Genomic DNA, 15083 nt, shown 5'->3' with positions numbered 1-15083 from the left:
ATCGTAGAAGCTAGAGCTCTTGCAGGGATGAAATGGAAGTACATCAAGCCACGACCAATCCTTCAGTCGGCGTTTCTTGATAGCCATACAGTCAAAAATTAGACGGCAGGCACCGGGATTGGCATCGAGAACTCACGTCATGCCGACTTACATCAGTTTCTGGGCATACCAACTCCGGATCAGCCCGGGTCACTTTGCTATCGGCTCATTCATTGCTGTTGACTCAGAATGGCAGTCAACAGAGCATGCTTGAGAATTTCTTACCGCATGCGCTGTTGGTGAGGTCGGATGTTTGTTGCCTGCATCTCGGGCTAGTCAACATCTTTCACATTCCAGAGGAATCGACAATCCCATGTGTTGCACAAGAAGCTATTGCGGGAAATGATATTCTGTGAGCCTGCTTAGGGCCATCTTAGCTCAGCAAAATGGCATGTGGACTTTGACCAACGTTTCCTAGGTACAGACTTCGGGTGGGCTGGTATTAGTCACTGCAAATCAAATGTTTGCAGCGTACAATGTCGGTGACAGGCCGAATGCACATTTGGGTGGAGGAGTGCCCAGGCGCTCAGCTCGGCAGCTCGGCAGCTCCCAGCTGCATCTCCGGGGGCGCAGATGATCCCCCCTTTCTGACCACACCGATCGGCGTTAGTGTGGATCGTACCCGTCAGATGTGCCTTCAGCTCCTCCCGAGTAGGCAAACACACCCTACCAGAGCTGCTGATGGATTGGCGCCGTGTGGCTTCATGACCCTCCCTCCCGGGGGCGCAGTCCGGGGGTGTCAGACTGTAGCCTGCAGCCTACAATTTGAAGCCTCGTGAGGTGAGAAAACGCGTCTTTTCGCATTCCTCCATAGTTCCTCCGGACAGGAGAGGTCGGTCTACCAATTTTTCCTGCTTCATATGTCTGTCTGGCCGCGATCGTCGTCGACAGAAGAGATGTTGAAGTCGTCTCCGCAGTCTGTGTTTTCCCGGAAGCGCGCTTAGCATTAGCAGCATTTGAGAATGGAAAGTCGGCCCCTCGTCTCACAGGCCCAATCCGACACGTCTGCGCCTGTGCCTGCAGATGTGGCGGACGCACTCGATGACTCGAGACTCGAAGACGAGCTGAGGGACTCTCCAGAGCGCATCCAATCCGACCCTCTCCCGTCCAGGCCTGTGTTCCCGGAAGAGCAGCAGTCACAGTCGCATTCCCAAGACACGCCTCAGTCGACTACTGGCCCCAGCTCAGTCCAGGACAAGCTGGCTGCAATCCACGACAGCGACCATGCAGTGTCGAATCGGACGAGCATGTCCCACTGGGACCCCGAGCCAGGATTCGCTCATGTCGATGGAGAGGTTGGCGGCGTAGGTTATAACGAGACCAAGGTCGATATTGTTACTGTCCCATGCCCCGGAGCGGACCCCGTCGAAACCTGGACCCGTGACCCCCTCCCAGATGGCTTCTTCGGCGACCCTGACCAGGTGGACCAGATATCCCACCCGGCAATAAAGGAGCTAGCTGGTGATGCCATCCTGTCGCCTGGAATCGGCGGCAACTTTCCCAAGGCAGCCCACCTGTGGGTCAGGCAGGGCATCCGCCGGTATGCCAGCACGGCTAGGGTCATGCTCTATAGGCATCGTGAGCTGACCGATAGCACCACGCTCGACGGCCTGGCTAGGGATTTACTGGAGAAGGTGCTCCAGAGGCGCGAGGGACACCATGTATCCCGCCCCGTCTTTTTCATAGCGCATAGCATCGGTGGGCTGGTGGTCAAGAAGGCCCTGCTCTTGGCAAGCAAGAATGAGAAGTACCGCGGCATCTTGTTCAACTGTCACGGTATTACCTTCTTTGGTAGGTCATATGCCCCCGAGTCCACAATCTCAACTGGGAGCTGACATCGACAGCAACACCACATCGCGGCTCTTCCTACATGTCTATGCGGAACTTGAGCGAAAGCATCCAGCTACTCCTTCACCTGCAGCGGCCACTGCCACCAACCCTGGCACATGAAATCCGAATCAGCAACAAGAGTCTTATCAAGATGCATGATGAATTCACAAACGTCGTCAGCGAAATGAGAGTCTGGAGTTTCTACGAGACAATAGACTCCCAACTCTCCGGTTCCGGCATGGGCATCGCAAACGAGGTTCAATTCTCTGCCCCGCTCGTCTCCATCAAATCGGCCATTGTCGATGTAAGACAGGAAACGATATACTCTTCTCTGGAGAGCGATCATGCCCACTGTGCGTCTTTCGGCATTACCAACCCTCGAACGCTGGCCACCTATCTCCAGGACTTGGCCGCTGCAGTCGCCAAAGCAGAGACCCTAAGCCAGACCATTCACACTCCCCTGAAGCTAAAGGAACATGTCAAAGTCGAGCTCATTGGATTTTATGAGGATCCAGATGCTAGTTTCGAGTCCGACGTTCGCCTGTATTTCACCAAGTATCATCTCGCAGAGTTTCTAAACAAGGGGCCCGAGAGATGCTTGGAAGAGCGTCTGAAGCGTGTCTCACGGCGGCACGGAGCGCGTGGGGGCCGCGAGGGGGCTCAGATTCCAGTTGACCGATCCAACAGCGGTCATCGTGGTGGTGGCTTGAATATCCTGACAGGGGTACAGAGCTTATTGAGGTCTGCTGTTTCCAGTTCCAATGAACAACGACGGCCCGACTCCCCCGATATCGTTGTTACACTCCCGTCAGCCCGGCCGGATGTCGAGGGACACTCTCCACCTCCGGCAGCTGGAAGACGTCCCCACAGTCTCACGCTTCCAGCGTTGTCCACGCCCGGATTCCAGCGTCCTTCCAGCCGAGGCAGTGCTGTTACGACCAGTACAATGTCTGACCCGACTGATCGGGAGGTGTCTCCAAGGGACGGGGCTACTGCTACACATCAAGGAACCGAGACCATCGAATCTCGGGCAAGGGCAGCATCGGACCATACAGGCTTGGACCCGAGGTCCAAATCTCAAGTTGACAGACTTAGCAAGACATCTGCACTGGCAGACTTGACTGCTGGATTCTCGAGGCCAAATGCTGACCGCAGAAAGTTCATGTGGATCCACCTGCCTTTCACGAACCCACTTTGGGTCAAGGTGAGCAAAGAACACCCACATCAGGACTGAGGACTGTAGCTTGGACGAGGCTAACATTTTCCAGGACATATTCGACAAACTATCGGAGACACACTTGCAGGACTTCAGCAAGCTTTTCAACAACGAAAATTGGGTCTCAAAGCATGTGCAGGGCCGGCATTCTCAGTCTCAGCCGTCATTTGTCAGACCCGCCGTCCACTACTTTTCTCCCGACTCGGTGCCATCTCCACGACTGTCACACTCTAGCCCCAAGCTCAACGCCGGTCCTTCACCTACTTACCTCTACGTCTATCTCCCGTACCTCCATTTCGATACATACAAGCAAATCATCAAGCGTAGAAACATCATGACGCGGAGGTTGGCACACGGTCGCTCTAGGCCAGTGCCCGAGGATATTGCCAACCTGGATTCACTCGAATCGCGCATGATCTGGGAATACGTGGGCCATGATCCGCCGCTGAATTGTCGTCGGACACTGGATCAATTTGGATATCCTTCTCTCAGAGACACGTACGCCCGTGATGACGACCAAATGCTGTACAAACTCACAAAGAAAGAGGCCCCACGACGTCCCTTTCTGGGAAAGACCTGGAGCGACGATCAATCGATCAAGTCTCTGGTCGAAAGATATTCGGTTGGCACAAAGCTGCTGCACGAGGTCATTGAGAAGGAGAAGGAGGTTGCTGCCTCGGAATCTGATAGTGAACACGAGGAAGAACTTCGCGATGGGAATCTATTGATGGTAGACCAACTGTGGCTTTGGGCGATTGATACCAGTAAGCCCAGAGATTTTCTCTTTGGCGATCATGTTACTGACCAGTTGCAGCAACATTGACGACGTTCTTCCCAAAACGAGAGTCTCGTCCATCCGAGGGAGCCTTGTTCCAGCAAGCAGATCTAAGGAATAGCATTTACAACGAGCTGAACGGTGATCTTACCGGGAGGTGCGAGAATGCACTAGACCTCGCAGCCTTCGTTGCTCTACATGCCGTTACCGTCCTGCTAGACCGATCATCACATCCCGATCTCGAAATCTTCCGCATATTCGAGGAAGCCATAGGAATATTGGTACAATAACCAGCTCTTGGCCCCCCCTTTCCAGTACTGAAACTGACAAAATGTTGCAATTAGACCGAACGAATGACATGGAACCTCAAGAAATTCCGCATGCAGACTTTCAAGGACGTTGACTCGGAAGACGAAAACCTGGCGGAGACCAGCGCCAAGTCAATCAAGAACCGCCACAAGCGCGAGATCGAGCGGGCTGAGCGGGAGAACCGCGAGAACACGTCCGCCCTCATGGAGCTGCGCGACATGGAAGACGAGCTGAGGACGCTGATGAAGCTCTTCGAGACGCAGACGACGATGCTCGGGCGGATGCTCGAGATTTATTCAGGCGACAACCTGAAGGACATCACCCATCATGGGCGGGTGTACCTTAACGAGGCGCTGGGAAGGCTGGATGAGTACAAGTCCCAGACGATTGAGATGCTGGACAGGGTTGCGGCGACTAGGGGAGACGTAAGTACCGAGATTCCATTCTAGTCTCTCTTAGTTTTGACTGACGCTCTTTCGTCTGTAGTACGAGAAACTCCTTGAGATGGCCCAGCGCCAAGCCCAGGTGGACGACGTGAGATGGTCCCGCCTGCAGACGGAGCTTGCCAGCTCGCAGAACCTGTCGGTGATGATCTTCACCATCTTCACCGTCATATTCCTCCCGCTTTCCTTCTTCACCTCCCTTTTCGGAATGAATGTGGTCGAGTGGAGTGACGACCGGCTCCCGACGATGGCCTTCATCGGTGAAATCAGCCTGCCTCTTTCGGCGTTCATGATCTTCGCTACCCTCATTGCGGCCTTCTCCTCTCGCGTGCAAATCTTCTTTGGCACGATCTGGCTGAGGTTCAAGAGGGTGTGGGAGAACTTCAAGGACAGCGCAAAGGAGCTGGAGCCCGAGGCCAGCAGGGAAGCTAAGCTGCGGCGGAGGGCGGAGAAGGCCCGTGGGGACAGGGAGGAGCGCGAGCGGAAGAGGAAGGACAAGAGTTATGACTTCTGGGCCACGGTGCGGCGTCAGAGGACCCTGGCGTCTTATGAGATCCCTGACTTGAATAGGGTGCGATCCTCAACTGGGTTCGATAGTTATGGAAGTGGTGGGCAAGGGGCGAGGAGGGCAACTTGGAAGTCCTTGGGGACAAAGTGATGACTGTCAACCAAATTTATTTACTATAAAATCCTCAAATTTAGTTCAGTTACAACTTTATGGGCTAAACCACCATCCGCGAGTCCAATTCCGTCATCAAGGCCATCGAGGCAGGCTTCGCCCATCCGAACCATTTGCAGGCGTCGAAGAGGTTCCTGATATCCTACATTAGCTTTCGTACCCCGTGAACCTCCTCAAGGTAGATCAGCAGTCGGGTGCGGCGGCCCGTGTCAAACGCTTCAAGGTACGCACAGTGCCTTCCCGCGCGTGCTATGGGTGTGAAGTAAGTTGCAAAGGACTTGGGACTGATGATACGGTCCAGCAACAGGTGGGTGTGCCTAGGGTGTGCCTAGGGTGTGCCTTTGAGGGTCTTGGCGCAGGTGACTGAGGTGGAAGCTGCCGTGCTGACTGCACCGTGCTCGGCGGCCAAGGCTGCGAGCTGCGCTGATGTTGTGGCTATGGGTATACGGGCCAACCTTTTCGAAAGCTGATCAGCAAGGACCATATGCACTCGCTGCCGTCAGCGCCGCGGGAGGCGGCCATGGGTGCCAGAACTCTTCAATAAAGCTGCTGCCCTCCAGGACTGTGCTTAATAGTGATGAGTCAGAATAGCCAGGAGGTCTCGGCTGCCCGTGAAAGGTCCAACCGAAGATCCTGCCTTATTTTGTCCAATATGGCATAGGAATATATCGTGGAATTAAGCTCTCACAGCCTGGACATTTATTGTTTAGTTGTGTATGAAGGCAGCGTCACTACGGCATGCATTGCGCCTGGGAAGCCCATGGATAGATTGTGAGTTGGTCCGCCTCTGATGATCTGAAGGGAACAAGAAGCCTTTCGGAAATAAATCATGCTGTTGTGTATTGCCATGACCAGCTGACATATGCAGCCTCTCTCAACGGGTGCGTCACGCAGATCACTGCTTCACTGTCAGGTCTGTGTTGGCGTGCTGCGCCCAAACTAGGATGATCATCGGGGCCTTCTTTCCTGCCTACGTCTTGGCAGGTATGTCGGCACCAAGTCCAGGGCTGCATCAGTGTCCGGATGAGTGCTGCATAATGTTTCCTTTGACGTGATTCGTTAAACCGGCCACCTTGGCACTCAGCGTTACTCATATCACCTAATATCAATCCGCCAGTCCATTTCGATGAACGACTTGTCGAGGCAGACCGGCAGGATCGGGTGGGGGCGAGATGTATTCACTGATTTTGCCCCCATCCTCTGGCTCCCAACTTCATGCTGTGATACCATAATTTGGTTTGGAACGGGCAAGTTTATCACCCTGGCCGTTCCGTTCTACCAGGTGCTTAGCCAAATTCCATCAGATCCTCACCATAAAAATGCCTAGGTTCCTCCTTGATGGAGTGCTATCTGAGACTGTAGAGTTTGCTTTTTGCCCGCCTTTTTCAATGAATCAATCTCTCTTATCCCGCCAACTATCTCCGAAATATGACTTTAGGTGTTTTCCACGATCCTGTTCAAGGGGCAACCTTTATGATAAATATTTTAGCAAGTCCTATATGCATCCTTGTTACGGTCTTCCGTTTCATCGGTACTAGACGTGCTGGGAGAAAATTCAACTTGGAAGATTGGTTTGCCCTGGTGGCACTGGTCTCCTTTTGCATTCACGCTTCTGCCGCTCTGTGGAGTAGGTACACACTACCTTGGTCATATCTAATAGACCTCAAGACGACATAGTGGAGTTGTCAGCTGGCTCAATCGGCTACTAATTCGAGTTTCAAATAGCTGTCGTAACCTTGAATGGCAAGAATCCGTTCAATGGCGAAATTCCTCGTTCGCAATATATTGAGATATTGAAGGTGCGCGGATATCCTCCTCGCCCTCTTAGCAGATATTGACCATCGTCTAGGTGAGTTATGTCATGCAGGTGAACGTCCCATTCAACCCGACCTTTGCGAAGCTCAGCCTCCTGGCTCTCTACTACCGCATCTTCTCGATCAAATCAACGTTCGCACGTTGGGTATGGTGTTTGGTCATCTTCCAAGTTTGCTGGTTTCTTGCCATGGTCCTTTGCAGAATCATGTTTTGTCTCCCGATTGAGAAGCTCTGGCTCGAGACGATACCAGGCCGTTGTCTGAATGTACCCCTGCTACTTGCTGTCGATTGGTCGGTCAACGCCGCCCTCGCCTTCGCCCTTATTGCTCTGGGTATGTGCATGGTTCGCACTTTAGCCATATCGAAGAGCGCCAAGCGGAGACTGGGGCTGCTGTTTGTCCTGGGAGGGTTGTAAGTGACATTGAGAGCTATTTAATAATCGGATCCATTCTGACTCTTAAAATTGAACAGCACAGGAGTCATTGACATCGTTGCCATTACTCAGGCCTACGGAGTTACTTGTAAGAAACTCGTCAAGCTTGCCATAATCTCAATGTTTGAATATAGAGCACGGCTGACTTTGTCTCAGCCAGTCTGACACCCGTTTGGATTGTAACCGTCCATATGCTTTCCAACTCGATCTGCTGCTGCGCACCCGTGCACCGCACTATCATGCCCGAAATGCCATTCGTTAAGAAATTAAAATCCAAGATCTACTTTCTCTACGGCAGCAGGAACAACGAGTCAGAAGAGTCCAACAATCAACCTTCGTCCACCTTCGTCACTATAGGTGGAACCGTGAAGAATAGAGGCACACCCAACCAGGAGTTGATAGAGCTCAACAGGGTCAATTCCCCTGGTGATGGGGAAAATACGACGGAGGTGAGGGAACTTGTGTAGGGCCGTCATGCTCAAGTCAGAGTCTAGGTCAGCAGGAAAGACCGGCAGTACATATACAACGGACTTTCGAGGTCGTCTAATAATATATCTTTTGTTTTCAAATTTCTGGTAGTCACCACGGAGTTCATAGATTAATTGTAATATTAAGTCATATTTTGCCGCCTTAATCGTCCCTTGCCGATCTGTATTCTGCAACCACGTAGACTATCTAGTCTATATACACGTCAATGTGCTAAAGCAGTCTTCCTCTCAATTATCATAGAAGCGCTCTTCCACCAGTTCCAAGATACTCTCAAAGACAATTTTTACTAATGAATTTCGTGGTCACTGGTCTATTTAATACAAAAGGCCTCTTATTGAGTATCAGACTATAAGTCACACTATCTTGCGTGGGTTCAACCTCACCATCAAGGCGGGCTTCTTCCACAACCCGGAACATTTGCAAGCGTCATTCCAAATGGTAATACCCCTTAACGCTGAGTATGGAAGACACCACGTTGGTCCATTGCAACTGAGAGACTGTATTGTGGGTCCGAGGGATGGGCCTTGGTTAGTATGCAAACGGCGCGAGCTTGGAGCTGAAGCGCAATACGGAATAACCTTAGAGTGTTCAAATGATGTAAACTACGCAAGCACAATAGATGATAGAAGATGCTTAGAGGATTTGATCATATACATAGATATGTACATATACCCTGACAAGACTATCGTGGTATTATGCGCGAGATGAATCAAGTTTGAGCCAAACTGTGTTTTTGAAAGAATAGAGTTCCATTGACTGCAAAGCTTCTATCTAAGCAGCTAGAGGCAAGCAGCCATATATTCACGTCCTCCAAGCACCATCAATTTCACCGCTGTTGAAAAGGCTTGAACCAGACCCAAAATGGTGGCCTTTCCCAGAACGTCATGAACTTGAAGTCCTTGTCGAAGGACAACCCATCTTGACCTGGCGCCGCTTCTAGGTCAAATTCCCATAAGACCTTCGCTATAAATATTCTAAGCACGGCTGAGGCTATAGCTCCACCAGGACAGCCTCTTGGTCCTTGACTGAAAGGTTTGGAGGCCTTGAGGTCATCATCTTTGTACTTCGGATCGAACCGAGGATGGTCTTGCGCCAACCACCGTTCGGGCCGAAATTTGAGTGGTTCTTCAAAGAAGCGTGCGCTTCTTGCCGCGGCGAAGTAGCTGATCTGGCAGGTCACCTGGTTGAATAAGAAATCAGAATACTAGTACGACTCGTGGCGTAGCCTCATGAGGTGTCGAGTGGATCAGCACGACTTACGCCCTTGGGGATGTATGCACCATCCACGAGAGCGCCAGGGCTCACTCGCGGCAATCCATCGACTGTGTCTTGGTGCAAGCGAAAGCTCTCATTCGCGCAAGCCTGCAGATATTTCAAATTTGCCGTGGTCTCGCTATTGATGGTGTCATAATGTCTAAAGGCCTCCCTCACTTCCTTTACCAGCTCCGCATAAATTTCAGGCTCCCCGAGGAGGAAGAATATCAGGGAGTAAAATTGGTTCGCGAGAGGCTGCCAGCCAGCCAGGAGCAGTTGTCCTGCCACATTCTCCAGGTGATATATATACTTCTCATCCTCGGGGGAGGGCTTGTCAGCTGGAACGAGTTGCTCAAAGTAATCTAGGTGCTCGGTCTTGCCGCTACGCTCGATGCGTGCCTTGACGTCTCGGTGTTTCATTCTGATGAGTTTCGGCATCACGAACCACACAGATGGCGGGATGGTGAGGTACATGAGCGGGCTGAGAAGGCGGAACTTCCTCGTGATTTGACTCATAGTCAGGAAAAGGTTCAGCTTGAGAGTTGCGCTGAGGAGTATGGAGTCTTTCACTACTCCACATTAGTAACTTTCTGCGGGTTCCAAGTGTCCAAAAAGCTTACTGTCACGCATCTGGTTCATAGCGAGGCCATACGTCATGTCTGCAGACAGATCCAGTGCCAGCCAGTCCGTCCAGCGTTGCAACTCAGCCCCCTTCCCCCCTGTCCCCTCAAGCTTCATTCTCTGAACAAATAGGTCTATCTGCTTGTGAACAGCTGTCTCTTTTGCTTTGAAATTCCTTGTGCTAAAGGCTGGTGCAAGCTTCTTAGCGATTTCGCGGTGTCTAACGGGGTTAGTTTCTCCGGCGATCCCGCCATCGCCGGTGTCCAAGGCATCATATCCGACCTGGACGAACAGCTCGAGGTTCTTCTCATGTGACAGGTATATATCTGACCAAAATTTCCAGTCAGGTTGCAATAAGCTCCCACATATTTCATGCTGGCGTCAACTGACCTTTTGCCGCCTGTGGCTTCAGGAACACAAGCTCATTGGGAGCGATGCGGACTACTTCGCCTGTTCGAACATCAGAAAACAGACCATAAGTGAAGACCAAGACTCTGTAGGTTACCGTATTTTTGAAAAACATCCTCGATTATCCATGGGTAATTCCCCGTGATGCTAAGTTGAACGAGTCAGACGGGGTCCAGATGTGAGAAGTGTCCCACTTTCTAAAGAAGAGTCATGGGCTTCCAAGAACTGCGAAGCGCAGCCTGTTGAGGTTCAGTACCTGGAGTAAGCCCACCAAGCATCGGTGATGGCAGCAAGCTTTGGCCCGGGGTACTTGGCGAGTGGGTGGAAGTGTAGATTGTAGATAATTCGGACTGTACCGTAGGCGATGATCTGTAGTGAGGAGAATGAGGCTTCTGTCGACGGTGGCAGGTGACAACACGTTGCGCAAACGATTTCAGACTCACCAGTGCAGCCGCAGCTGCTAGGCATTGGCCGATGGACACATGGCTGGTTATCTGATGCGGCAAGTAGCCTTGGGACGCCATTTATCGGCAGTGAAGCTCAGAATTTCGCAAAATCCTGCCGTTACGTTTGAGCAGTGCCAGATTTGAGTACCATGCAGTGGCTCTCGTTTAGAAAACTTCGCGATGTGCAAGTGACACAATGCAGTGTTCATGCGTGGCGATGTTGGCTCTTTGTCGCCCTGTTGGAAGGATCCTGTCTAATCAGAAATCCTGCCTAAATCATATCTGAGCACTGAGATGACAATCACCCCCAACCCCCCAAGTCTAACGTGCTGCGCCGCAAATTTCCAGCCCACGAAGAACAGCGCGTAGCGTTTAAGCAGTCTAGAGACCCCTCACACAACTACAAAGCTTATGCAGCCAAAAGAACCGCAGATCCACGTCGATGCCGTATGAAAATAGGGTTGTATTAACTTGCTCTCCATTGACTTGATGTAATTCAATCATCTATGTCGTGTGGTATATCTCATCAGCGTTACAACCCGATGAACAGATAGGCATCAAACTGAAGGCGTCTATTAACCCCTGGTAGTTTTTGCAGCTTCTCGGCGCGTCCTTCAAAGTCCATGCCTCGGAATTATACTCATTGCCTGCTTCTTGCAAGACCACAGGTGTCACATCAGCCTTGCATTCGATCATATCTTTCAAAGACAGGAGGCAGTGGTTGACGTGGAGCCAGAGTCGCTCCTTTTCGATATCTTCCGTCAGTCCTGCATGATGTTCTACTTCACCATGTACAATCTTCCGTATCATACCGACACAATGGATCTGGTGTGCAACTTGTTGAGTGTCAGAAAGGGACTTAGTTCCATATGACAAATGATGCAAGCAATCATGAATTTATGCTGGTTGGAACTTACATTCTGGCAACGATATCAAGGTATGGTTCCCGCCGGGCTGCAATGAATGTAGCCAATCCACATCGGGAGACTTGTCAAGTTTCGTGACCATCTGTCTTGGAAATCCCATCCACCCATCTAGCAATATCCATCAGCTCGGATGTCACCACTGAAATGGGCTTAGGCTGCATTGAACAGAAGAGAAGCACTTACAATCCCACAAATCTTTCCACGAGCTTTCCCTATTAATCTCGATGTCTCCGCAGTATTCTTCTGGGCAAGTCTCCCAGTCAAACCTCTTTGATTCGTAGCTCACAGCGGAAGCGATTGGACCTAAGGGGATGTTAGGAATAACTGTGAGGCCTGATCTCTCGATAGGGTGGGCTGCCTACTCCAGGGCTCCATGACTTCAAGGCAAACATCGTCTAGTCTTCGTTGCATAACCAGGAATCCAATGGAAGAGACCGTAAAAATCAAAGCAGAACAGACCAGCAGCCATATTACATTTTTTGAAGAGATTTCTTTTGATGAAACGTTTTCTAACTCTGCTTCATCATTAATTGAGCTGGTTTGGGAAGATAGCCCATCGTCCTCAATTCCAGTTGTGTCCGCCAGCAACTTCTCATCAATGATGCTATGATCTGTAGATCCATCCGAACCTGTAAGTGAGTGATACTCATCATATTTCCTAGTAAAGTGAAACATTTGGGCGTTGATGGCCAGTCTGAAGTGCAGAGAGTAACTGGTCGGCTGAGAATTGCAGACAGTGCAGCTGAGTGCTCCAGGAACAACTTGTAGAGGGCATAACCTAACAATGCAAGAGAAGTTGCGCTGAGCCAGAACGAAAGGAGTGATTTTGCGTAGTAAATTGCAACCAAAAATTCCTGCGTTGTGATAGGGTAGTACTGCAGCTTGTACTGTGAGTCCACACATCTGACCTGCATGTATGCTGACAGGTGCTGACAGTCGGTGACTGGACTTGGCAATCTGACCAGACCAGCGAGCTGTATGGCCTACTAACAAAGCACAGGAGCATCGCTCCATCACTGATTGCTTCAGTGAAGCTGCAAAGTCTCTCAACTAACGATGAACTAGTGATACCATGAAGCTCAGCGCTTTCTAATCTCACATCAAGGTCGAAAACAAAATATTACAAGCTTTCCGGTGATGGCGCCACAACATTTCACCCTCCTGATGCAGGGGCTCATTATAATATTCGTTTTCTGTAGCCTTTTCAATATTTACCACATATTTCTTCTGATCCCTAATGATGAGCTATGTGCAACTCGCCGGATGCCTTGGACCCCAGTTTCTGAAGGGCTGGAATATACCTGGCGCATGTTCCCTGATTTGACGTTCTTCACCAACTCTGAATACTTTGGGGAACCAGTTGAAGAGGCCGATAGGAAGTGGTCAGAACTGTTGCCAGGTCCGTGCAAAGTCCCTCGCGGAAGTTACAGCTGAATGCAAACTGATGAGCCGTTACAGACAGTCCGATTGCCATCCCCAAGTCAAGCCTGAATGCTCTCGAGATCAAGTATGACGAAAGTTTCACACATCCGCCGAGGGATAGCACACGTGTACTGGCATTACCAGAGGTTTTTGTCCAACTTGGATGTATTAATCTTCTCAGGCAGCATGTCGTGCGCCTGAAAGACAAGAGCTCGTATTCCAGAGTTGCTGCGTTCCAGGGGACTGAAGAAGACATCATGCACCAAGCAGATCTATGTATTGATCGTTTGCGGGAGACTTTCATGTGTTGGGGTGACCTAAGCACTATCTTACAGCAAATCATCACGGCTCCGGGAGACACTGTTCCAAGGAGCGCCATGGATTTAGCCACGAAGCACAAATGTCGCGATTTCAGTGAAATCGCGAGGTGGACAAAGGAAAACGCCATTGAATCTGTCAGGATGAAGGATTTGTGGTGGGGTGGCAGGGTGTTTTACTGAGAGAAATATTACAATTTGGGAGAAGAAATTGCTATACATTTGCAGGCGAGCGGGTGCATATTGACCGTCACTTATTCTACTTCAAAATGCATATTTCAATAGAATATTAAACAAAAACATGGAATGACCGAAAGCTCAGGTCATATCAATGCACACTGCTTAGACACACCGACCCCTGGCCGTGTCCTAGACGCGAGATACATACGCACTTGCCGGGTTGGATTTGAGACTCAGACCTCTAGAGCCTAGTATTGTATAGATTAGTCAATGTGCAATCATCCAAGGTATTTGCTCCCATGAAAATGCTAAACTGTCCGATTTGCAAATGGTCTTCATATCAGCTTGTCAAGCTGACAGTCACTAAACTGATGCTGACAGGACTTGCCAGTGTAGTGCTTGCCAGCGTACGCTTCAAATTACATGTCAGCACTTTGCATCATCATTAATCAGCTTCTAGCCAAAGAAATAATACCCAGAGATCCAGGAACCTGTCCATTTGCATAGCCTACCGCATAGTGAGGTAAAATTTGACGTTGGACACATCCGTCGAGACCAGCACAACAAGCTACCACTTACTATGGGAGCGGATGGCTATCTGCCGCTTGGTAATGACCTAGCAGATACCAACGCCGAAGATTTGGAAGGCTTTACACTTCGGCAACGTTCCAACCCGAAGTCTCGTCTAGTACCTACCATAGTCCTAAGCATTCTTTGCCTCGTTGAGGCAGTAGCTCTGGTTTTGTTGACACAGAGTTCCAACATCGAGTGCTTGCCAAGCACTGTCCTTTTCCAGGATACGGACGGCTTTAGTAACGCGACAACCGAAGCGGAGATAGATAGTGCGTGGAGTATTTATGGACTACGTGAGAAAATCCCCTCAAGAAGCATCGGCTCCGACTCTAGTGAGCCTGCTAATTAATGCCTATAGCGAATTCTGGGTTTGTTCACATCGCCAATCCCTCAGAAGCGGGCCTCACGCCAAATTCTGGTGTCGTAGGTGACCTCGACAATGTCTACATGATATCTGCCATGCATCAACTCCACTGCCTCCAACAGTTGCAAAAGATATTCCTGCGTAACACCGACGAGAGCTCCCCGGAAGCACAGTGGGAGAAAAACCATGCCGCTCACTGCTTCAACTACATGAGGCAGTCTGTCATCTGCTCAGCTGACGACACCTTGGAGGGACCAGACGAGCACCCGGAAGCCGGGCAGAGCCGTCTGAGAGGATGGGGGGTACCACATCAGTGCCGTTCATGGGATGGGCTGTTGGCTTTCAGAGACCAGCACTCCATCGATTTTGTTGGAGCACCATCATAGAAAGAACACCGCCTGAGTTATATACGCTGGACTAAACCATTTCACTGATGCTCCTTGTCAAAGGACAATCTCTCGTTTCCATCGCTTTGCATTTGCTGTGATTACGAGGATATGGGAGGCCGGCAAAGGAGTGCCGTAGATGAACGACGCAAAAACCT

At 50.6% G+C, this 15083-nt stretch overlaps 3 protein-coding genes across 3 annotated transcripts; 2 read left to right on the top strand and 1 right to left on the bottom strand.

Annotated features, from left to right (window-relative positions):
- Window positions 1-1001: 1001 nt before the first annotated feature.
- Window positions 1002-8006, top strand: J7T55_014806 (uncharacterized protein; the record flags this gene model as incomplete). Its single annotated transcript, XM_053131784.1, has 12 exons — window positions 1002-1830; window positions 1884-3073; window positions 3138-3849; window positions 3900-4141; window positions 4205-4594; window positions 4656-5183; window positions 5443-5514; window positions 6160-6204; window positions 6409-6573; window positions 7141-7517; window positions 7578-7627; window positions 7696-8006. The coding sequence occupies 12 exons, from the start codon at window positions 1002-1004 to the stop codon at window positions 8004-8006; spliced, it is 4911 nt and encodes a 1636-aa protein (XP_052990167.1).
- Window positions 8007-8854: 848 nt separating this feature from the next.
- J7T55_014805 (uncharacterized protein) lies at window positions 8855-10835 on the bottom strand (the record flags this gene model as incomplete). Its single annotated transcript, XM_053131783.1, has 7 exons — window positions 8855-9208; window positions 9289-9851; window positions 9903-10229; window positions 10294-10353; window positions 10409-10458; window positions 10583-10680; window positions 10755-10835. The coding sequence occupies 7 exons, from the start codon at window positions 10833-10835 to the stop codon at window positions 8855-8857; spliced, it is 1533 nt and encodes a 510-aa protein (XP_052990166.1).
- Window positions 10836-12991: 2156 nt separating this feature from the next.
- Window positions 12992-14925, top strand: J7T55_014804 (uncharacterized protein; the record flags this gene model as incomplete). Its single annotated transcript, XM_053131782.1, has 5 exons — window positions 12992-13082; window positions 13142-13580; window positions 13994-14009; window positions 14357-14444; window positions 14534-14925. The coding sequence occupies 5 exons, from the start codon at window positions 12992-12994 to the stop codon at window positions 14923-14925; spliced, it is 1026 nt and encodes a 341-aa protein (XP_052990165.1).
- Between the last annotated feature and the right edge of the window lie 158 nt (window positions 14926-15083).

This window comes from Diaporthe amygdali (genome assembly GCF_026229845.1).
Source record: "Diaporthe amygdali strain CAA958 chromosome Unknown NODE_28_length_639089_cov_64_968398, whole genome shotgun sequence".
In the NCBI taxonomy this organism is placed as follows: domain Eukaryota; kingdom Fungi; phylum Ascomycota; class Sordariomycetes; order Diaporthales; family Diaporthaceae; genus Diaporthe; species Diaporthe amygdali.
This window is presented reverse-complemented; position numbering and strand designations above follow the sequence as displayed.